General features: G+C 35.0%; 1 protein-coding gene across 6 annotated transcripts in view; it reads right to left on the reverse strand.

Annotated features, from left to right (window-relative positions):
* Positions 1 to 6,563: 6,563 nt before the first annotated feature.
* The window catches only part of PCDH7 (protocadherin 7), a 404,329-nt gene continuing 386,581 nt past the window's right edge, over positions 6,564 to 24,311 (reverse strand). For 3 of the 6 annotated variants that reach the window (XM_036994720.2, XM_036994719.2, XM_036994718.2), the window contains exon 3: positions 6,564 to 10,818. In XM_036994720.2, the coding sequence (XP_036850615.1) occupies positions 10,442 to 10,818 (377 nt within the window). In that variant the 3' untranslated portion in view covers positions 6,564 to 10,441. The remainder of the gene's footprint in view (positions 10,819 to 24,311) is intronic. The other 3 variants (XM_036994722.2, XM_036994721.2, XM_036994726.2) reach the window with 2 other exon arrangements.

Below are 24,311 nucleotides of genomic sequence, written 5' to 3' on the forward strand. Positions count from 1 at the left end.
TTTCTCACTTCTCACAACCACTGAGACAATTTGAATATGTCTTAGCTTTTTGAATCAGAAGGGAACTATATAATGCAATTATTGAATCATGAGTATTCTTTATTTTTTCAAGCAGCAGAAAGCAGCCTTTTGAGAGTTCATCCCCTTTTTACCACTATCCGTTACATGTACACTCTACCCCTTTACTCCCTACCCTCAAAACACTACATACTCACTCCTTCTCTATCATTTTCCCAGCCTGTACGCCTTTCAATTCCTCCAGTCTTCATGCTTTCAGACCCCCTGCCCTTTATACACAATTATTGTTGTCTGAAAACCCCTTTGTCCTTCACATCCATCTATCCGCCTGCATTCTTCATCTTAGATGCCTCTTTCAGAGGCTATTCTCTATTCCTACCAAAATTCCAAGATGGAAGCCCCACAAGGTATCCTAACAACTTTAACTTCTCATCATCAAACATACCAAGTACCAAGTGCTGTGCGATTCTTAACATTTTCAATTTTTTCCCCCCTCTGGCCACCTCCCACCTATATTCTAATTCTATGAGAAAGGACCATCCATATCTTTCTCACAGCATTGTGTTTGTTATGCCTCATATATTTTTGTTAAGTTAATAAATTACATCCACATTTCCTGGAGGAAATGTAGAATGTTAAACAGCTCACGATGGGGAAAGATAGATGAGCAACTTTTCTTCAAGTTATGATGCATTTTCTGCATGGATATGATACATTTTCAGAAATTTTGTCCTGAATTAAATTATCTTTAGTGATTTGAAAATGAGGAGAAACAGCTTTGAAAGCCAGAATAACAATGACCGTTTTAATAGGTGACTTTTACCAGAAGGTTGTTTCCCTGTACAATTGAAGACTGAGAAGTAGCATCATATATTTGGGAAGATGTTGTTGAAATAACACTTTCTGATTTGAATCATAGCCTAGGAATTTTGCTATGCCTCACGCAGTTAATAACTAAGACATACATATTGGGTATAAATTGAGTTGAATTACAGCTAAACAATAAATTTGGTTCTAATGGGCATATCTAAGCTTTCCTAGATGGAAGTTGACTTCAGTGTGAGTAAAATAAATATGTTCTACCTGATTCCTCTTTGTTGGTTACTTTCAATCTGGATGAGCAGATTGATTATCTCTGGGAATTCTTTGTCATGTGCTATAGGGGAGTAAGTAGTACAAGGTCAAGGTCTTTCTCTTTTTCCTTGAGTCCAGTAAAACTAAGAAATGCAAATTTCTTCAGGTAATTTGCCTCCAGACCATTATTCTGAATAATCTTCTACTATTTCTAATCCAGATTGAAATTAAACCTGAGTATATCCTTCTGTTTACTTATCTTCCTACTCTTCGTGAAAAATTAAAGTATGAATTGGTGTCTTCATCTCCATTGAAACACCAAAGCAACATGTGATCCTTTGCCAGTGTGGGTTTGATTACAATAGAGTGAAGGTTATTTTTCCAACTGTGACACTGCCATTATAGTCATTTGACTTACATTTAGAGTCAAGTGGGAGTGTTTCTTTAATAACTTAGAGCCTTTAAATGTGAAGATAACAAAATGCTCGCTATGAAGCACATATAAATCCTAAGCAGAGAGAAAAATCAAATCACCTGTTATACTATTTATTTTCATCTAATAAAAAAAATGGAGAAAAATAGGAAGAAATAAGCTTGGAGGTTTCCAGGTAATTTTAGGAAAGAAGTTAACAGGTAGTACCCTAAATATTTCTCTCTGCATCCCAGTAATTGACTATGCAGGGCTATAGCTCAAGTCTTACAAAACAGATGGCTCACTGAAAGGACAAGTTTCCCTGGAAAAGAGCGGTATTTCTCATCCTGTTCACTCTCTCATTGCCAGTAACCGTAGCCTTGGTTCAAGTTTCCCATGTGATAGCATTCTCAATTGTCCTTTGTTATTTCTTAAAATATCTATGGAATGACAGTACCTGGTCCTTATGATGGAGAATTAAGCTATCTTCAGTTATGTTTTCAGAATAGTTTAGTCAGTGGGAATGCATATCTTTTTTAGATTAGGTATAGATTTTTATAGTAGCTTTTTTTGATGGCTTCATTTCTGGATATTTGAAAAAAATACAAGTCTTGACCACTGTACAATCAAACTCCATTAATAATTCCAAGATGGATGCTTCAGAGATAGTCCTGTTGGAGAATTCATATTGATGTGATCCAGTTTACACATCCAAGCACCCATTCATGTTTTCTATGTTGATCAGATCTTAGGTAATAGATTCATTTATAGATGTTGATTTTTTTTCTGCATAGTTATATGATACTTTCCTCAAAAAATAAACATCACATTTAACTGACAGGCTTAAGACAGTTCATATTTAGGCTTAATATGAAGATTGATTCCTTTGCACTAGTTTGGTAACAACAATCTCTGAAATTATTTAACATATCATATTCACTTCGCTGGGATAGAAAACTGCTGATTTCAAATGTCACACACAAAAAGTGATCATCTAATTTCTTAAAATCTGATTTGCTTTGGGGACATTTTCAGATGAAAAATGTCCAATGTTTCAAAACTAAATTGTTTCCTTTATCATTCATAAGTTTATTCACTCAACTGCCCATATTTTAGAATACTTCAAAACGTTTGCCTTTTTATATTGTTAATGTAAAACATATTCATGTATACAAGTTGGAAACATAAAAAAAGAACAAAATATGTTACCCCATTCCAAGAAGGTCATTACATTTATCACAGTATTTCTTTTTTGTAAAATTTGTGTGGCTCATGCTCTAAATATGAAACTCCACAGTACTTTTTATATAATATAATGAGCCCTTATCACGACATTTAAATGGAAGTATATTAAAAGCTTTTGATCCAATGGAGAAAAGCAAATCTCCCACCTCTAAACTAAACTGGAAACTTCCAAAATAAGATGCTCTTGTTAATTTTTTTAAGTGTATGTAAGATGATAAGTCCTGCATTGAGAAGATGATGATATCTTTTCCAGTTGCATGAGGGCTTCAGGCACATCAGCTGCATCTGCTACAGAGTCTACCTTTTGTGATCTAGGGATGAGAAGTGTACATAGCTAGCTGGTCAATAAAAAGGCATAACCTGATAACTAGGGTGACCACATAACCTAACATTTGAGCATGATTATTAGTGACTTTGCCAGAGAAAGCCATAAGAAAACACTGTCCTGGTCAAAGATATACTTAAGTAAGGTGTAAAAAGAGGAATTTTAGTATCAATTGAAGTAGTTTTTGATCTATAGCAGAGTCAGCAAACTGTAACTCATTGGTCAAATCCAACCAACTGTCTGTTTTTATGTGTTTCCTCAACTAAGAATGATATTCATGCATTTAAGTGATTCCTTACCTACACTCATCTGATCTGTTCGAGAATTCTAGTTGGGAATCAAGAACCCTCTCTCTCCCAGGATGAGGTTTCACCTAGTACACACAGACAAACCTCCCCGGATGTAGCTGCCTGACAACAGCTCAGTGGACCACAAACTCCAGTTTAAGAAGTACTATTCCAGCATATTCCAGCTGTCTGTAGGATGTGGAGAAGCACTCAAATAATTGTTTTTCTCTTAAAGGCCAGTGTTAAAACTATAAGTAAATGACTTGGCCATCTGCTTAATTTCTTCACTTTTTTCTAGTATTTTTTGCCCTCACTTCCTTTCCATAAATGCCTTATAAAAACATTTAAGTACACAAATTTTTTACAATATATTAAATGACAATAAAATGTTCAGTGTAATATTGTATAAAATACATTTAGAAAAAACTGACATTGTCCTATCAAGTTACTACTAAATTTACTAAGTTTGCAATATTGTAAAGTACTTTCAATTCAATTACCAAAAAAAAAAAAATCTGGTTTTTATCTCTTTCTTTAGATTGCTTATTCAGGTGTTTCTTTAGAGGACTTTTTAAAAATTAGGCACATTTATTACTATTGTTTATTTTTCAAAGCCCAGTCTAATCTCCAAGATTACATCTGGCATTTTTCTATTGATCTTATGCATCTCTCTTGTGACCTTTTTGGTAATGGATCATCCTATTCATAACATTTAATGGAAAAAATAAAACTGAAGATCACCAGCAAACTGTAAGTTTTGTTTAGCATTATCCAAAAGTATTGGGGACAAATATTACATTTATTAATGATTAAGCACCTTCTACGTCTTCCCAAAGGAGGTTCAATAAAAAGGCAAAATTGTATCTGTGTTGGTCACACATATTAAATTCAACCAATGAATAAAATTTCCATTTAACAGCAGCACAAGAAAAAATAACATTAAAGTTAAAGGAGAGTGTCAATGTTTAATTTTCCACATTTTACATTCATATCCTTTCCTCACTCCCTACAACATAGAAAATTTGTATTATCTCTGTTAATCACCTTCTTCCATGAAGTTTATAAACAAGTATTAGAGTAGGAATAAAGAAAAAATAAAGAAATAAAACTTCAGTCCCTATTCACTCTGCCACCTAAGAGCTCAAGTAGTGATATCGTAAATTTTCATTAAAATAAAGCTGATTGTGTTGCAAATCATCCAGTCCATGTTTAGCAACCCAACATTCCACCACCTTCAGGGAAAACTAGGTTTACTTCAGAAAGGGGAAAAACACAGCAAACAACTTCTCAAAGAATGGTGAGGGGCTTTGAGATAGGGACTCAACAAAAGTTAAATATGAAAATAGAGAAGGGATAAGACAAGAACTCAGATTTCTTTGTGAGATCAGTCTGTTGAAATCAAAGTAAATTGGAATTCTGCAATTATCTGATCAATTTTGATAGTGCTGACTGTCGTTTATGGTCATTCAAATCCCCAAATCTAGAGGGATTATTTATCTAGCCAAGTTCCACCAAAATCCCATTGCTTGATAGATTAGGTCAGGGGTACTGAGCAGGAAGAAATTAGGCTATTATATCTTCAAGATTTACAATTTACTGTCAGAAATACCATGCAAATTACAATCCCTGCCATGGTATGTTGTATAATGTTAAGTGAAGATAATTACCTGCCAGTCTGCATCATTAGTGATTCTCCCACCTTACCCTCCAAATTCCCACTTTACAAATGTCTATTTTACTCAGGTAGGTGGGTAGAGTTCATTTTTTTGTCACTCTGCTAAATCATGCAAAATGTTTTGATTGGTACATAAGCTAGTAGAGGGGAAAATGTTAATACTGGCAGAACTTTGCATTCAACTTTTATTCAATCCCCTAAGTAAGTACATGGAACTCTCCCAACAAGTCAAAGATGTAAGAATAAGCAGACTTAAGCCTTCGAAGCAATGCATGCAACTTTTTTTGGTCTCTTTTCTGTCTTCTTTCTAAAATATGTCATTGCATTTTTACGTGTTTGAGATTTTTAATAAAATATTTTTAACCTAAGAATGTTAAGTTCAGGGTAAAGAGACATGTTTGTCAAATTAAAATCAAGAATTTAAAAGAAGAATATGTGGTAGTTTCATTTTACATACTGTTACACCGATCTATGTAGTGATGTTTGGTTCTCACTGTTAGGAAGCCTAATAAATGCACATTTCACTTGTTCACCTCATTACAACTTGTGGCAGACTTCCTCACCATACTGCACTCCTAATTCATTCCCTAGAGAAGGAAGGTCGCCAACTAATCTCAATTTATAAAGATATCTTTGATTTAAGAAATAATATGTCATTTTATACACAGTGAGTTGAATTTTCATCCAAGAGAGAGAAAATATGGTAGAGAAACTTCAAGGTTAGGATCTTCAGAATGTCTGTTTTTCCACGTAGGTAGGTTTTAACAGAACTGTTGTGAGATGGCACAAAAATTCCATGCACTCTGTTGTACAGAGAGAAAGTATTTTCTTTCTCTTTTAAATCTCTGAATTGGATTGGAAAATAAACGTTGTTTAAATAGATACCAACTTAATAAATAAGAAGATAACAATTATTATTTGGGTTGTAATCTGGAAAAGATTAAATGGAATAAACAAAGATAAATTTCTAAAAAGTAAATTATTGGAAAACATAAAACATAGAGAAAGCTAATGAAAGAAAAAAATGACTAAGGTAGAAATACTATGTTTTGCCATAAGTTTTTTCTTTATACTACACATATGTTTCTTTTTAGCCTCTAAGTTTTTGTATTCGTCATTACTTCAGATTATAAATGAACATTTCCTTTACAGACACATTTTTACTCAGAATTAATTTTGCCTTAAATGTGAAATTTCTATAGATAACACCTGAAAAAAATAAATCTTTACATTAATGATAAATTATTCTACTGTTTTCACTTCAGATTTAACTGCCAGCTAGATAATAATTCTCAGGAATTATTTTGATGAAACTGAAGAAATCCTAGCACTATCCTAGGCAAAGTAATATGACAGTTTGCATAGCACTCTCTAAGTCAGCAATTACTGCAGCAGCATCTTCCTTTCTCCATCTTAATTTAGCAGAAATCAAACCATTTAAAATCAAACTGGTACATGCATTCATTCATTTCTTGTCCAGTCAGACTGAATTACCTGTCAACAGAGAAGTACACTTACAAGTATGAAACCATTTGACCATGTTATATTTTAATTTGCAGAGACAAAAATGACAAGCAATTTATTTACATAAAACTGTACAAAAGCAAATTAAATTATGTAAAGTATTTCATAAATAGTTGGACGAGTGTTTAATACATTTCGCCGTGTTTAGCATAGTTGCGTGCATAGTGACTCATAATAAACGATGATAAATTGTTCTCTGCTTCACTATCAACATCCAAGTAGCAGAACAATAGTCAATGATTAACATTACGAACAGATCGGACCACGCTGAATGCAAATGCTTCAAAATGTAGGAAAAGTTGTCTGAAAGTAAACCCTAGGAGCTGAAAAAATGATGCCTTCCTCCCAATGTTCTAATATCTCTGCCTGGGTCACAATGAACAAGCTTTATGATATTCATGATCAGTTTCACTTTTTCCCCCCCTTAAGGACACGTTGTATATTTATCACTGATACACTGTACCTAAAACCACTTAGATCTTCAGGTTTCTCATGCTTGTTTTCGGATGGCTATTTGATTCTTGGCAACTTCTTCTGGTCTGTGTGTTTTATTTTCCTAGAAGACAGTTTCCTAGGGCAGCCTTTCAGCCAGCCATCTTCAGTACGATCTTAGTTTCTCTTTCCATAAAAATAATGCCTCCCTTGTTTTTTGAAACTCAGGCAGCAGGCCAGTCAGAAACCATATGGAAATGATATCTGGAGGTTGAGAATGAACATTAGATTTTAGACAGAAGCTACAGATGTTTTAATACACATAAATTTGTATAGCTACTCATTAATTTATAAATGTGTCCTAATGTGTAATGCATGCAAAGTTCACTTGAGACTCTTGTGTACAGAAAGCAAGTATGGTTTATATACTGTACAACCAAAATGAAGCAGTAGCTAAAAGAAAAGGAACAAAAATGAAATAAAGAATAGAATTCTAAATCAATATTTTACCTTGCAAAATGGACTGATTTCACCTCTTATAATATCTGTCTGTGTTACTATCACAATGAATGCTTTAGCCTTTGAGTGAGAATTAAGCAACCCATATCAATGCCTTAATTTTTTTTTATGAATGAACGATATTTAAGACTGGTCCATTATCTGAGTTTGTCAGAAGGCAAATTTTTAATATATTATTTATTATTTCCAGAAAATAAACATGGATAAATATACAGGATCAAAAAGTCGGGAATAGCCCATTTTCCCTCATTGTCCAAACCCAACAACCTTTTTTTTTTTTACCATAACAACAGGTATAAAAGGCACAGTTGCTTATTTTGCATTCACTCATTTATTTATTTTTTGTTTCTTTTTATTGATTTTTTTTCAAAAGCACTCTATATATGAAGTGGCACCAGATTTAACCTATTCAAAATAAAAGTCATACAAACACAAAATATATTTCTGTGTCATGCCAGTTCATTGTATAAGCATGTTATGATAGCTAATTCTACTAGAATTACTGTGAATACTTACAGTACACTGAATTTTTTTCTTTCACACCCATTTTAGTTCTAAAGAGAGGCTCACAAGTTAAATGACAATGACATGACTGTCCTGAATGTGGTGTGAATGTAATTGGGGAATGTGGATCCAAATTAATCTGAAGGTCCAGTATGACCCGTATTAGCTTTATAGACAACTGAAGGGTTTTAAGATACAGTGTAATGAGCTATCTAATGGTTTCAAGTGTTTCATGAATGAAAAAAAATGCATTAAAATGTTTCTTGAACACCTGTGTTATGCAATTGAATATTTCCTTTGTAACGTGCAAGAAAAAATATGTATACATTTCATAAGTATCTTTAGAAGTATTTTGTCTTAATAGGTACTTACAGATTATACAAGGCAGAACTGCTTTAATGCAGTTTCCTAACAAAGTACTAGAATTGCATCTTTCCAAAATGTAAATAATAATCAAACATAAACATGTTTAATTATTGATATTTTAGTCTAATGTTTTTGTTTCAATTACATATCCTCTTTCATCCTAACTATTATACATAAACTAGCATCAATGAAAACTCCATTTAAGAAAGAGCATAAGGAAATGGCCCCAAAAGAGTACCCCCCGAAAGAAGTGGTTTTCAAAGATAAGCTTTGATGACCTATAGTGAATTAACAACCTATATTCCAGGCTGCTTCACCTTATAGTCTAAGAAATTCTGCAAAGCATGAAACTATCCAAAATTACATTGTTTCTACAGTTTGCTAGAGAGCCATCAAGGCTCTGTCTTAACCAGGTTACAAACATTCAGTGATGGGAACGTTTGTCTCTTCACCTGTTACCCCTTATTTTGTCCCTGGATTGTCACTTTTGTCTGAATATCCCAGCTCAATTTACAGCTGTATTAAATCATCTTCTATAGAGAAAGTGACACAACTCTGCATATTCTGTTTTTTTATTACACTAAAAAAAAGCTACATATTTTCCAACCTTGAGATGTACATACTATGAGACATGTCACTACCCAGAACTCATTTTATCATGTTGAGTCTGAATTTATCTTAAGACATATATTAAAAAATGTTTGAATCACATTAATGACAAAGTCAATTAGGGTGTCACCTTGTTTCAATGTTGTGATTCTCAAAATAGTGCTACATTGCACAGGATTCAAAATTAATGCACTTTTATAATATGGAGGCATGCACTGAACATGTAAACAAATATAATTGGTAATTTGAAATGTGGATAATAAGACCAACAGGAAAAATCTGAATTTTAAAGTGATAATAGTGGACTTAAGTTATAAGACTATATGGCCATGTATCTTTCTTTCCCTACATTCCCACAAAAAGTGGAATCTTCCCTGATATTTTTTTGAAACTAAAGTCGAACCTCAACTAACTATCTATTAAAATACCAAAAATACATCTCATCTGAGCTTTCAATGAAAATCCATTTCAAAATGAAATGCCTGTTTTTTGGGTATAGAGACGATGTAAAGTAAACTAGTGTTGGAGTGTTTCAGTCCATGGGTTCAGCTGCTTTTGTTGCTTAACGGATTTCCATGTCAAGACCAAACCTACTTCATGATTCCCTGATCTTCCATATGATCTTTGGCCTTTTAAGGACACAATTTTTCCAGTTAGTTGATAACACTGGTGCTGTTCTGAAAAAATATATATATAATGTTTACAAGTTGTTTTTAGTGTACTTGATTTATGTGGTCAATCAAGATTGTGTGTATACTAAGAATATTTGACGACTGTATGGAATTGAGATTGATGGTCCTGATTTGAAAAGGAGTGCAATTTGGGATTGCAGTCTCCAACTGGGTACTGTTCAGCTTTCAGTCTTTGTTAGAATATTAAACTGTGATCTTCCCAAGATGTTTCTTATAGAGACCCCCTTTATAGGGACTGGACTTTCAGGGGGACTCAATCATTTTTTTAGGGATTTCCTTTTATGGTGATTAAACATATTCTGATGGTATGTCTGAAACACATTTTACCGTATCTGCTTTTATTGACCAGCCAGTTGACATTTGAACTAAATCAAAGTGACTAAAATCATGCTTCAGCTTAGGGATGATGAGTGTGTGTTGTGTTCTGCTCATCAGGCTTGTTACCATCAAAGAAACTTGCAACCATCTTTTTTCTTTTCTCTCTTCTTTTTGGAGCAGGGTGGGGAAGAGGGAGAGGGAGTGCTGGGAATAATCAGTGAGGGGGTTCAACATGCAAGTAACAAGGATGGTTTCTACATTGTACATTACAATCAGGCTGACATTATCACTAAAGGCCTGATCTGGAGGCAGAAGTGGCAGGCAGAGCTTTGTCTCTTTGGTAGCCCCCTCTTTTTGATTAAATGGTTTTACTCTGTAAGGGTTTTGCCCCTTATTCTCCTTCTCATACATGAAAAGAACTTTGCTGTTGCTCTTTATAGCCTACAGATAAACTTCTCTTCTAGTGAGAGTATTGACGGGAGATGGCTTGTATTCCCCTGTTCTGGTAAGGGGAATATCCTCAGGGTTGGCTTCCTCATTTTTGCTGAGACTCGCTGCACTGAAGGTCTCATAGGATGAGGTCAACTTTTTGTTCAGGAGGTTTCTGTTGCGGTCGCCCATGATGGCGGCCTCACCATTGGCCAGCTTTTCCTGGCTTCCTCGTTCATCGACAGGCATGAAAGTGGAGAGTTTGGGCTGGCTCTTCTTCCTCTCTGGAGAAGTGCGGACGGGCATCCAGCAGGAGTCTGAGTGGCCGTATTCATCGCACTCGCGAGTACACTTCCCAGTCAGGGCTACATCTGGAAGAGGTCGTGAGTCTGAAATTCAAAAAGAAGGAGCCATTAAAGTTGGACATTCCTCAATAGGCTTTTCTGATCTGTATGAATTTGAGGGAGATATACATATATATATTTCCTTTACCAAATTATTTCCTTTTCTCAATACCCTGCAGTTCATCAACCCTTAGAGCAGTTTCTATTTCATCTCCATTAAAGATGTCTTACAAAACCATAGAATATTATAGAAAGAGAGGAGTGGACAGACTGATAAGTTTAAGTGTGTAGAGCAGACAGGTATAGATGCATTTGTTACAGGACAGGGATGGGTGCGTATTCCCAAGTGGAAATAAAGTACATATGTATATCTATATGGGTACAAATTTTTCCACATTTATAAGAAAAGTTACTAAATCCAAATAGATAATCTTCTGTATTTATAAATTATCTCAGAAATCGTGTACTTTGGCCAATTGGATTTCTTCCTGCTTATACATTATTCATAGAATACAAATATGCAGAACCTTTGGTTTAAAATAAATTCTAAAACATCAGGACTCAGAAGTACCTAAATTGACAGCACGTCAGGTGGTTGAAGTAAAAAGGCGAAGTACAAGTAGGTTATGGGTGTGAGTATACTAGCAATATCACCACATACCCACCCTAGCCCACATCCCCTTACCCCCCACCATGTCAAATGACCTAATATGTACTGTAAGACAATCTCCTCAATGTTCACATAAAAATACATTTTCCAGTGTATTTGCTGAATGGAAATATTATGTGAAATGCAATGAATTAGGTAAATATAGTCAAGCTCCTACTAAAGTTTTAATGAAATAGCATGTACTTCTAATTATGGTGTTGTTAATGGAATGGGAAATGTCTTCTACTTACGTAAGGCTAAAGTCATATTTACAGAGTTCTTAGGGATAAGGATTAAAGATGGCAGCTAAGAATTATCTGTATGTATAATTAATATAATAATATGTGACTGTGGACAACAGTTATGTATTTTCTTACTACTGCAAAAATGTTTTTAACAGCTTTTTGTTTGTTTGAGAGAGAGCGAGAGAGAGAAAAACTTGCTCTATTGAAAAGATTCTAAGAATAACTTTTAGGATTTTATTTAATACATATTATAGCTTATTTTAGAGCCAAACAAAAGAAAGTAATAAGAATTGCTCCTATTTATATCTATCACATGGTGTCATTTTATTACAAGGCTTGGGACTTAAAAGATAGATAAATTTTGAGTTCTGCAAATACATTGGCAACAAATGGAATTGGTGAGATTTGCATATACATAATCCTGGGTAGGTGTGGTTTAAAGAGAAGAGGGTGTTGTTTACTGTATCCCCAATATATTTGTACCTTCTGCTTTGTCTCCCCACACCATGCCATGTAGTTTAACTATTCCTATTTTGGCTATCATTTGTTTAAGACATTTTAAAATTTGCTCTGCCAAATCTCCTAAATCAAAGCAGTCCAATATCATATGCCATTTTTTTCCTTCAGTGATGGATAACCTAAATATTGACATTTGTCATTTCATTGATTTTTGAATCACTGTGGCCTTAGATTTTTATGCCATGTACTTTGAGTTCAACAAGGAAATACCAGTGTTCTTCACAGGAAATCTAGAATTACTTTTCTCTCTCCCAAAGGTAAAATGCAAAGATAATCATTTATTGTAGTTGTGCATGCTGCTATTTGACTTCTAAGTGGGCAGACCCTATCAATTTTGTCATCAAGAGAAGAAGCATTTTTTTTCTGTTCATTTTTCATGCTAAATTCCCTGTGTCTCTCAAACCCATATTTTAGATGCATTTAAAAAATAAAAGTATTGACAAATTCTATGAATGATTTTTGTAATCTAGTTACTCTAAATGAGCAAACTGTGAGTTTGTGGGGAATATTTCCTATTTTGGGATACTCTGTTTATTTGAAGCTGACCTAAATCTTTGCACAGGAAAAACCCTATTAAGATGCAAAGTGTAAAATCAGACCTACATTTTACTCGAAGCATTCCTGCAATGCTTTAACAAGTTCAAATTATTCTTTTTCTCTTATGATACTGCCTATCAAAGACACAAGGTAAAAATCAGGAATTTAGCTACTGAAATAAGAAAATAATCTCTGTGAATGTGGTTGCCATTCCCTGCAGAAATGAGCTAGAATGTCCTCCAATCATTTAAGTTTACTTGTCTCTCAGAATGTGTTAGTTTACTTACATAATGACTTACACAGGTGGCTGTTTTTCAGGGATTAATTTATGTTTTCAGTTTGAAATTCATGGCACCTTCTTTTTCCTTTGTTTGAGCTTCATTTAGAGACAGCTTATAATACTATATTTATATATCAATGACTCTTCTTACCTGTTGTTTACTTAACTTCCTTTGCTCATAAGAAATTGTATTCATTTAATAAATTGACTGAATTTCCCATTCACTTGAAGTAAGGTACTCTTGAATTCCTTCCCTTGGCCTTTACTTCATCATCTGGGTTATTTCCTACTAAAATTGATTTCTTCTTACTGTTTTTCATGAAAGGCATCAGCCACATATGGGCTGCCATATCTCTATCCAAGAATCATGACTTGTAATAAGGATGTCCTGTCATTTCCAAAGTCAGACACTTGATTGGGGACCTCAGTGGAAGCTGACAAGCCTAATTGGCTGAGACATGTTGTGGTGTTTGTCATCAAATTTAGAAAATAATCAAGAAAGACTATAAGAGCTTCATCACGAGCAATCAGAACTTCCACTCTTGATGAGTCAAATGAATCCTCAAAAGAAATGCCAATGATTAACAAATGCAATTTGTATTATGATGCAATTTATTAAGGGAAGTCATGAGTGGAATAGTATTTCTCTGCATTTCTGCATTTTCTTATTTTAATTCTGCAAGTATGTTATAAAATTTTTAAAACACAAAAGTTTTATAGGGTCATACAGCATCACCAAACATAACATGTCCCATCTGTTTTGAGGGGTTATAGAGACAGACCTTCCACAATTACTTTTCCTTCCTAGGCTTTCAGTTTTTCACTGAGGGATGCATTTATAATGTCTAACGACATTATTTCATGCTTTTATTTGCTGCTATTTCCTTTAATTTTGACCTGAGTGAAGATGGAAAACAGTTAATGTCAACTTTTGTTCATTGGTATTGAGTAAATGAATTTTAAAAAGTAAAATGTTCTATATTGAAATATAATGGTATTCTCTATCAGTATTTTCTACAGTAAAGTCAGCTCCTTAAAGGTTTTTCCCCAACACCCCCCCACACTTATCATATCAAACCTTAAGAAAAGTGGAAGTAGGAATGGTATCATTACACCCTGCTCTTGCTTTGTCATCACTTATGGAGTGTTCCTTTTTTACCTACTTATGCTATTTGCTTGAATCCTTACATCATTTTGGAGACTTAAGTCCTTTCTTAGACATAAGATAAATTTCCCTCTTGAAAGTACACAATTTTAAGCCATTACAATAGCAAACAATTTTAGAACAATTTATAACATATAACATACTTTCCAACATTCCATCCCTTTTACTTGACTCCTTAACCAAATAGCAAGGAGAATCAAAGCACTGAGGGGTCAGGCCTCTGGGAGAGCAGAGGCTGAAAAACAAGTTGTTTTGACTTTCACTTTAGCATTTCCCATAACACCGTATTGCTCCTTCTTAAAATGTAACAGCTGTGTTATTTAGAGGTCAATTACTGCTACCCATGGCCATTAAAAAAAGCTACTACCGCCTATATATATATAGGTTTTTCCCCAACACCCCCCACACTTATCATATATATATATATATATATATACACACACTATCGCCAAAAATATCTCCAAAACATATATATATTATATGTGTGTATATATATAATATGTATATAATATATGTATATAATATATATATTCTCTCTCTCTATTTATATATATATATATATATATATATATATATATATATATATATATACTATCCCCAAAATATCTCCAAAATATATATATATTATAGGTATATATATCTCCAATAATATATATATATCTGAGCAGCACAGGAAATAAATCCCACAAAGTCACATACTGTACTATTTAATGAAAAAAAAATGGTACCACCTCCCTAGAACTATACATTTCCAAGTTCTTTCCCTAAAAAGAAGTATATTCATCCTCAGTAGGTAGGGTGGGTGGGTGAGGAGACACTGCTACAGTGACTTCAATAAGACATAACAGATGGCAGTATGTAGAATCATTAGAAAAAACAAGGAAAGCCCAGATCTATGGTGGCATTTAATGTTTCCAGAAGCTGTCCTATGCAATTCAGAAACCATCAGGGGCATCTTTATTATAGAAGAGCACAGGAATTGTTAAGACTCTTGAAGACCGCTCTGCACCAATAAGGAGTTTCATATGCTGAGTTATGGATTCTGCCAGAACCCTGGGCACCCACTCTACTCCAGGCCCTTGGCTTGAGGCTGAAGATTTAAGGATATTTCCGTTTGCTGAGAGAAGGCATGAATATGTCACATTGAAGTTTTAAAATACCTCCAATGAGATTTTCTTTTGAGCTCACATACATAAAGCCAAACGCATCCTTTGCTTATTTAGTATACAAATTACTTAATTCCCTGAGATAAGTAAGTTCTTAATCAATGGGTAGATATCTTGGAGGTACATCATTCATACAATTTGTTCTTTAAAAAGAACTAGCACATTCTCAACATTATTTAACAAATTCTGCCGGTAGAAAATTGTATTCTCTCGTTTAGGAGAGGAAAAAACATTTATAGTCACCTTCTCCTTTTTTTTTTTCAGTATTTAGTTTTCTTTTTATACCTCCTGATTTCCTGTTCTACAAAGATTTCTTTTTCTAGGCACACACCTCAATTCTGGTCAAATTTGTGGACCATGAAGAAGTTTGACCAAAGGATGAACAAGAAAAACAATAATTAAATAAGCCTTTTATTGGAAAATTATTGTAGCCCATAAAGATTAGGTGTGAGATCCAAAAGGTACATACTTAGTTAGACTTTGCTATTTTATATAAAAAATCTAAAGATCGCTACCTTTCGTCTATCTGGGGAATGTGGGAAGCCTAGAGAGGGAAGCACACAATGGGTTACAGGGTGGGAGTCACTGACAGGGACAAGCAGCTTGTGACCCTCTGTATATCCTAAGTTCTGGAAGAAGGGGATATTTATAGTTACCTAAGTGTCACCTAAGACTACAACAAAGGGGTTAACATTACTAAATACTATTTTAATTTACCATAAAAGCACTTAGTCCAACCAAATTAGAAGAAGATATAAGGATTGCATAACCACCGAACCCTTATTTCAGTCATGTTGATAACAATCTCCAGCACGTCCCTCATTGAACAGTGAATTTGGGAAAAGAACAGATGTGGGATCCTAAACATTGCAGAATGTGATTCTGGCCCATCATGGATAAACTGCATGACTTTGGATATAATTTCTCTGAGCCTCAAGATCCTCACATGTTAGATAATAATCTGTACTCCCCTATTTATTGTGGGGACAAAAGAGTTAATGCACATGAAGTCCATAGACTGGTCTCTGGTGCAGTGAAAATGCCAGGAGAGACCGAAGGAGGTGGAGAGATTTTTTTTTCTTCCTGCCATCTTCCGTGATATAAATGGGTATTATTTAAGGGGATAGGTTCTGGAGCCAGGCCCCCTGCTTTCAAATTCTAACTTTGCTACCTAGTAAAGTGTGTAACTGTGAACAAGTTACTTGACGAATTTAAATTTTGTCATTTGTATAATGGGCATAATAATTAATTAACTTCTTAGGATTATTGTGGGGATTAAATGGGGTAATACAAGCAAAGTATTTGCAATAATTCTTGACACACAGTAAGCCCTCAATAAATATCAACTACTTCAGGGGCACAATCCTTTACCCATAATTCAGTCCTCCAAAAAGATTCGTGAAAACCCAAAGTTTCGTTTTTTCTTTCATAAATTTCAATTCAAGGCTATTTTTCTTCTCTATCTCACATAGTGTGAATATTTACATGTTTTATTGTAGAAATAGTATGTTTAATTAAGAGCACTTTCTCAGTCTCTTTAAGATTTTAAAAATAATAAATGATGTTTTTGATATTACTTTTCCTAACATACAAAAGATTCTAAATTTTGATACATACATGACCCCAAGGGATTCAGATAACTTTTATGGAATTAACTGAAAATTAACTTTTATGGATAACTTTTATGGAATTAGCATGTACGCTAATAGAGTCAACAATACACCAGCGCTACCACGTACTTTGGAATAAACACCAGTTGCCATGTCCTGTTAATATTTCAGGTATCTCACTAATACTTATTCATTAGAAGTTTTCCAGAGAAGACTTACTCAGTATGTGTCCTTATGGTTGCTCAAAATTAAAGGGGAAACAGTATTATTTTCAGTCATCTTTGCAAACTAAAGGTTCTTCCCCAGCAAAACACATCAACTGCACAGTTAATCATTTTCACTTGAAAGAGACATGCCCCTAAGATAGGGTTGTCACTTGCCATCCTGCTTTGCCTACCTGGGTCACAACATAGAAAGGAGTTCAATTTTAAAGTATGTCAAAAATTAGCACTGAGCTTATCTAAGTCTAAGAAGTTGAAAATCAGGGAAAGACAACAAATAGCAGGACAGTTACCTAAAATGCAATACACCCTTCATACATCAAAAATAATGACACAAAAAAGCCATTCAGTAAATGAACTATGCAGATTTCATGACATATGAGCATGATTATTTTAAATCATAATAGAAGAACAGAATTTCCTCTAATCTCCTTACACATACTCCTTTGTGTCTAATGTGACATCACTGCTCCTGACGTCCAGGTGTAGATTCTATTTTGCACCTCTTGAAGCTGGGCTGCTCTGAAAACTAGAAGGTGGCAGAGGGTGACATTGTGCTATTTACAGACTAGGTCTCAGGAGGCCTGGCAGCTTCTGCTTTAGCCTTGGAACCCTTCAGTCTTCGTCCTGAAAGGAAGCACAACCTCACCTTTTTGAAGATGAAACACTATTTGAGAAAGAGACTTAACTCTCTTAGCAGTGCCTACTCCCAGCCAGCTCTCCGAGTGCATGCAGCCGCAAGAGCGAGCCAGGCAAAAGAGCAGAAGAATCAAAAACCCAATCCACAGAGATGTGAGAAGCAATAAATCTTTGTCGTTTGAAGCCCCTGTTCGGGACTTCAAAAAAAGTTTGTTTGTTCGCTTTTTTTTTAGAGGGTGGGGAGAGTTCATTGATACAGCAAGAGATCACTGAGCTCATGAGCGTATTATATTATTTACAATAAATGAAACTACAGCCTGAGATCTGAAAACAGTATATTCTACTCTATTTTATGTCTTTAAATCATGGGTAACAAATTGACCAATACTACTGAAAGTTCAACACTTCAAAAGAACATTTTGGAGATGTAGGCACATTTAATGAAGTTCAAGCAGAGGGCTACCACAGAAAGCTCTAGAAATTCTGGTCCTATAATTACAGGACTTCACTGTATTTTATACCTAGGAGTGCTCTAGTTAGGGCTGACATGCCAAGACAATATTACAATGCTTAAACATGTTTGAAAGCATCAGCAACTTTTCTCCATACCTTAGGCTAAACTCAGTTAAACAGCAATTGTTATGTATCTCAGGAAGCATTTACTGCCTGGAGGCTTAGACCACTGTCATTCTGAATGTGGTCTTAATCTTATATAGAGGAGACTGCACATCCTGTGTCTCAAGCAGTCTTGCTGAATCAACTCAAACATGAATCTGCTGGTTGGCACATGAAAACTGCTCTACAGCAGAAAATAAATGGTGGCTGTTTGTGAGTGATCAATTTATGCCCATCAGAGATGTGGCTTTACTTCGATTTCCCACTTCACATATACAAAATCAGAGGCAAGGGAGGTTAAGGGAGTGTTAGTGAAGACAGTGAAAGGAGAGGTGGTGCTGGAAAAGAGAAGACGTTCCAATATTGATCAAAAGAGTTTATAAAACCCAGAAAGAAACTGAGGACATTTATTTAACAAGTTAGAAATTAATTATTCCATTAAAATTGATATAATTTTGGTTTTTTTGATCATTCACGTGTTTTTTCCACTGCAATAATCATAGCTTTCATAACTTTATTTCTAGTCTCTTGGGTTTTCTTATAATAGGAATTATTTGCTTTGGGTGTTATATAGAAAGTACAAGTATTTCCTCTCTTCATAAATGCAGGTATGTACCCCCAAAATTTGCATAAAATTTCAAAATACTAAGGCAGGATCACAGTATACTACCAATGTCCTGGCGGATGGGAGAACGAATGGTATATTTCATACTTAGACTTCTTTGAATTTGAATCTAAGGTTAAGATATATTTAACAATTTCACACCCACCCTCGACAAAAAGAAATAACATGCAGTAAACAAATTGCCATTCAGTAACAAGATTAAAAATGAGGAAACAGATTATGAAACACATATTTAGAAGTAAGGAAGGTAATTTAAGTTTCCTTATATTAATATTTTAGGTTGGTCATATAAATGTCCAAATCTAAAACCCCTAATAATAAGGCTTTGTATAAGTAGGAAATTAATACTTGATGATGGATCTAACGGACTGCTGATCACTGATTTGAGAAGGTGTGTCCTTTCCTAAAATCTACATCCCACATTTTCTTCAAACTGGTGGCCTGGATTGCCAGCAACTAAATCTTTATTCATATACCCTAAGAAGGGAGATGAGTTCTTGTCATTATGCAAGTTTTTAGAAAAAACACCATCTGGGTGAGATTCTCTTTTTTAAAGTTAATGACATTTGTTAGCCAGTTTAATATTGGTCTTACTGTGAATTGTGATGTGGATCCTTTTAGAAGAATTGCTAATACCAATTTAGAGTCACTTTCCTATAATGAGATCTGAGTTTCCTATAAACCCAGATCTTCAAAGTTTTCATCATTGGCCATAAGATTGTAGCATATATATCCTACAATAAATATTAATACTGTCTTCAGAAATCTATGTCCTAAAAATCAAACATAAAGGCTCTACAACTGTAAGAATATAGCCTTTGGATTTTCTTCTCGGAGGCAGTGCCTGTTTTATCTTAGCTCCCCTACATAACAGAATTCAAATTAAGAGGTTGAGAAAAGAAAACTGAAATAATCAATCAATAGGTATTATTTTCTCAAGCTTTCCTCCATATAAACCATGATAAAGTTTTTTTTTAAGTGAGAAGTTAAAAAATAGCTCTGGGAATAAGCAGCTGGTATTAAATGTCTTAAAAACTTAGTGCAAATATGTTAAATATTGAAGCAAATAAATTTGGTATTTAGGGGTGTGTTAAGGAAGAAGAATATCAATAAAGAATTTTTTTCTATGGTTTGTTTTGTGTGAAAATCTAAAATGAACTATGTCAAAGCTCTAATCATGTATGAAGTAGAACTATAAGGCAATGTGATTGCTTTTTGAACAGGGACAAACTGTAGCAAGTTAGACTTACTAAAGCAATATTTTTTTGATGTGGCAAAAAACGCAGTAGCCATTCATTTTCTCCTTCAATGTAGTGATGCTGAGAAGCTATGCCAATTTTCCAATTATATGGCCATTTTTTCAGAACACGTTCTCAAACTCTTTGCTTGGGTTTATGTATTGAAATATTTCACAAATCATACAGAAAACTTTATCTGGTTGGAAATACTCCTGTAACAAGCTGTATTGTAATAGAATTTCATTAGTTATTGTGATTTGCGAGGAAGACATAGAGTTCCTCTTTGTGTCCCTTACTGGAAGCTGTCACGAGAACTTTGAGTTTTGAAATACTACTGAGAGATGAGGCCCCAAAAGCTTTTGGTAGGAGCTAAAAAGCTATTTATGGGGAGAGTTTTGAAACATTTGAAAGGCTAGATCCTTACTGTGGTCAATAGGTTGACCAGTTGAAACTAAAATTGACAGTCACGAACAGGACCAGAAGAGCGCTGAAGAGCTGGGAGTGTGTAGGGGGGCGATGATCTCTAATGACTAGCAAACAGGAGTGGCTAAAGTGGGGGAAATCGATGAAGCAACGCTGGATCAGTTTACTTCATTGATTTTTGGTGGCTTATTGAAATGTTTTCCTTTATTTACTTCCTTTATCTTAAGAGAGTGGCAAAGCCTCACTGTTGAACCTTCCCTGGAGCCTGCGGTGGGCAGAGAAGCAAGCTCTGGAGACCCTCGCACGCGTGCATCCCACTGCTCGGGCTGTGTGGATTCTTAGGCACTTCTATTGCTCCCTTGTCGTGCTGCAGGCCCCGCCCTGCACGGCTGCTCCCACAGCCTTCCTGTGCTGGGTGCAACGATGGTCCCTTCCAAAGACGTCTACCCCCTGATATCCAGAACCTGTGAACATGTTAGGGTCATGGAGAAGGGGAATTAAGGTTTCAGCTGGTGTTAGGTTTGCTAATAAATTGACCTTAAAACAGGAAGTTGATAGGGGGCTAGGCTACAAACAGAGGAATATGAGCAGGCCCCAGGAACTGGAAAAGGCAAGGAAACATTTGTTCCTGGAGCCCTGAACAGGAACACAGCCCTGAGGAGACTTTTGTTGGGGGGGGGGGGGGGGGCGCTGTCAGACTTGTGACCTATAGAACTGTAAGAGAACACAGTTTTGTTGTTTTAAGATACTAAGTTTTTAGTAATTTATTATAGTTGCAATAGGAACCTAGTTCCCCGTCTCACAGATTCTCTAGTCAGAGCAGAGAGCATCGACTTGATGCATTTGGTCTTTTCTACCCATATTTTATCTATTAAAGGAAATGGAGTGGAAAAACTTGTCAAAGTTTTCCTTGATTCTTTATTACCTAACTTTCAAGCATCTGCTCAAGAATTTTCATTTTGAACTTTTGAAAATTTCACTACACCCTAATATCTAATTGTCCAAGTTCTGTGTATATGACCAGACAACAAAGTTCAACTTCCTTTTTGTGAGTGATAACACTTTTCGGAGTGATAACATCTACCTCCTATGTCCTTTAGTGATATCTGTCTCTGGGATAATTACCAGAAACCACTTTAAACCATTCTAAATATGGGTTTGTGTGATTCCCAAGAAAAGAAAAGAAATAGGATATGGCAAAATTAGAAGTACAGCCAGGTACCAGGGCACAAACCTAACGAGGGCTTTGCCCTGTTTATGGTGCTATTGTGACTTCCTGATACTTGAGTGTCACTTTTTTTTTTCGTTTAGCTGTTTCCCTCCTAGTGATTAGCCAGAAAGCATCCAATAAAAATGAACTCTATGATTATTCTAAAAACAGCAAGTAGGATAACAAGTTTATCCCTAACCCTCTTCAATAAATTTCAGTATATATTTCCTTTTTTTGCACACATGGTGTTTCAGGGATCTGTATCCTACCTACCTTCTAACTCTTCTTTCTTTCCCTCCTTGCTCCCATTTGCCACGTGTACAGACCTAATTTAGTGCACTTCTTAGAAGCCTCTTGCTGTTCCATGTCTTTGTGATATTAACGTACTGCTTCTGCTATTCCTTGCTTTGTCATCTATCTCCCACAAACCCTTCAAAATCCAGTTTCAGGATGTCTTCAAACCAGCCTAATTCTGATTTCGTTTTGCCTCTCTAGTCTTCAACCTATGTGTATCTCTACCATAACATTTAAGAGATTGCATTGAAAGCTGCCACTTATTCATGGGACATTTTCTGTAAAAGGTAATTCCCTGTGGACATGGATCATAAATGACTTCACTGTGTGCTCAGGATCCCTGTACCAAGCCAGTCACATACTCGTACTTTTTGAATGGGTGAATTAAAAATATGGTATGGAGACATTGCATGTCATCCCTCATGATTATGTCTAACCTCACCATGGCCACAGGTAGAAAGATTATAATGACATCTGTTAATTGAAAACCAACTGTGCCAGCTTGGTCAAACAGAGAAGATGAAGTGGTTTTGGTTGGTCTGTCTAGTACATGCAGATCTGAAGGAACTCCACTACTGACTCTTCTTCTCCCCTTTCACAGCCTGTCCTATAATCTCCCCAGTTCAGTTTTGCTTTCCAACAGAACAATGTACTTGACTAGAATAATCCACGGATATATTTTATAGAACAAAATGAGGTCCACACACCTGGGGTTGGAGGTGGACTGGGTGGAGGAGGCAGTAATAGGAGGTGCTAAGAAACAGTCTAACGGGAAAATCCAATACTTAGTGGTCACAAGGATATACAAAAAAGAACGAGTTTGTTAAGCTTCTTTGTTCACGGACAGTAGCTATCTTAGAGTTTCTTTAGTGTTGTCAGGACCTCTGGTTGGCCATTATACAAATGTTTCAATAATAAGTTTGGGAAATATAATTTATTTTTTTCTTGTACACAGCTTGTACCACAGACAAAAATTTTCAAAGCATGGAGTCATGAAGGAAAGGCATTCTATGTGATAGTAGAAAAGATGAAAAGCAAAATGCTCTCTTCTCTCATTCTTGTAATATGGGTCTATTTTAGTAGGAATTATTGCAGGCAATGTGCTAACTTATTTCAGTTCAAAAAAATTTACTTGCTTTTGGTAGCAACTGGATGGGTACATTTTTAATGGCTAGCATCGTGGGCAATTTAAACCTGTGCATTTCAAACTGAGAGTTAGGATTCACTAGTTGGTGGTTGAACCCATTTAGGGAGTCATAACCAGTTCACACTATCTTGTGAAGGTTTTGTTGTAGTTCTTTATATGTGTATATAAATATGGGTGTGTGTGGTTACTCGGTCCCTACACAAAATGTAATTTTTATTCTGGGTCACACTGAAAAAGACTGAAAGTCTATAATTTAAATCACATCACATGGAAATCTGTATATTCTTGGCTATTTCTGAGTAAGCTATATATGATATTTAATATAAAATATAATCTTAATATGCACACAATGTCATGTGAATTTTAAACTTTACTTTTAACTGTCATTTCAAATCATACTTCAGAAACTAAAGTTTTATCCTTATTAAAAAGGAATTCATATAACCCAAAGAATAAGCATTAGTCACATCATCAGTAACCACTTCAGGAAATCTACTATAAATACAGTTTTTACCTTGAGACATTCTGAATTTACAGTTAATTCCCTAGATTCTAATTTTCTAGAATTACATGTAATTGTGATGAGCCTTCTCATAATCCACTTAAATCCTCTGATAGATTTCGATTTATTTCAATCAGCAAAATTGCAACAGACCATTTAAAAAAAGGAGGACTTAGTGTGACTTCTTAAAGTCACATAGACATTAAAATGTAGGACACATTTAAGCGGTCTAATTGTAAGGCTGGTCTAATGCCTAAGTATTAATCTGTCACAATGTCAAATTACATACATTCAGGCTTTTTTTTTTTTTTTTTAGTAAAACGTGTCTGCACTTAACAAACTAACAGTGTAAAAAACTCAGGAGTGCAATTAGAATGTCATCTCTTCCACAGATGACTTAAGAAAAGCATGAATCAGAGCTTAACAGTCAACATAATTTCATAGATAATCATG

The sequence above is a fragment of the Manis javanica genome, chromosome 5, assembly GCF_040802235.1.
Source record: "Manis javanica isolate MJ-LG chromosome 5, MJ_LKY, whole genome shotgun sequence".
Lineage (NCBI taxonomy): Eukaryota > Metazoa > Chordata > Mammalia > Pholidota > Manidae > Manis > Manis javanica.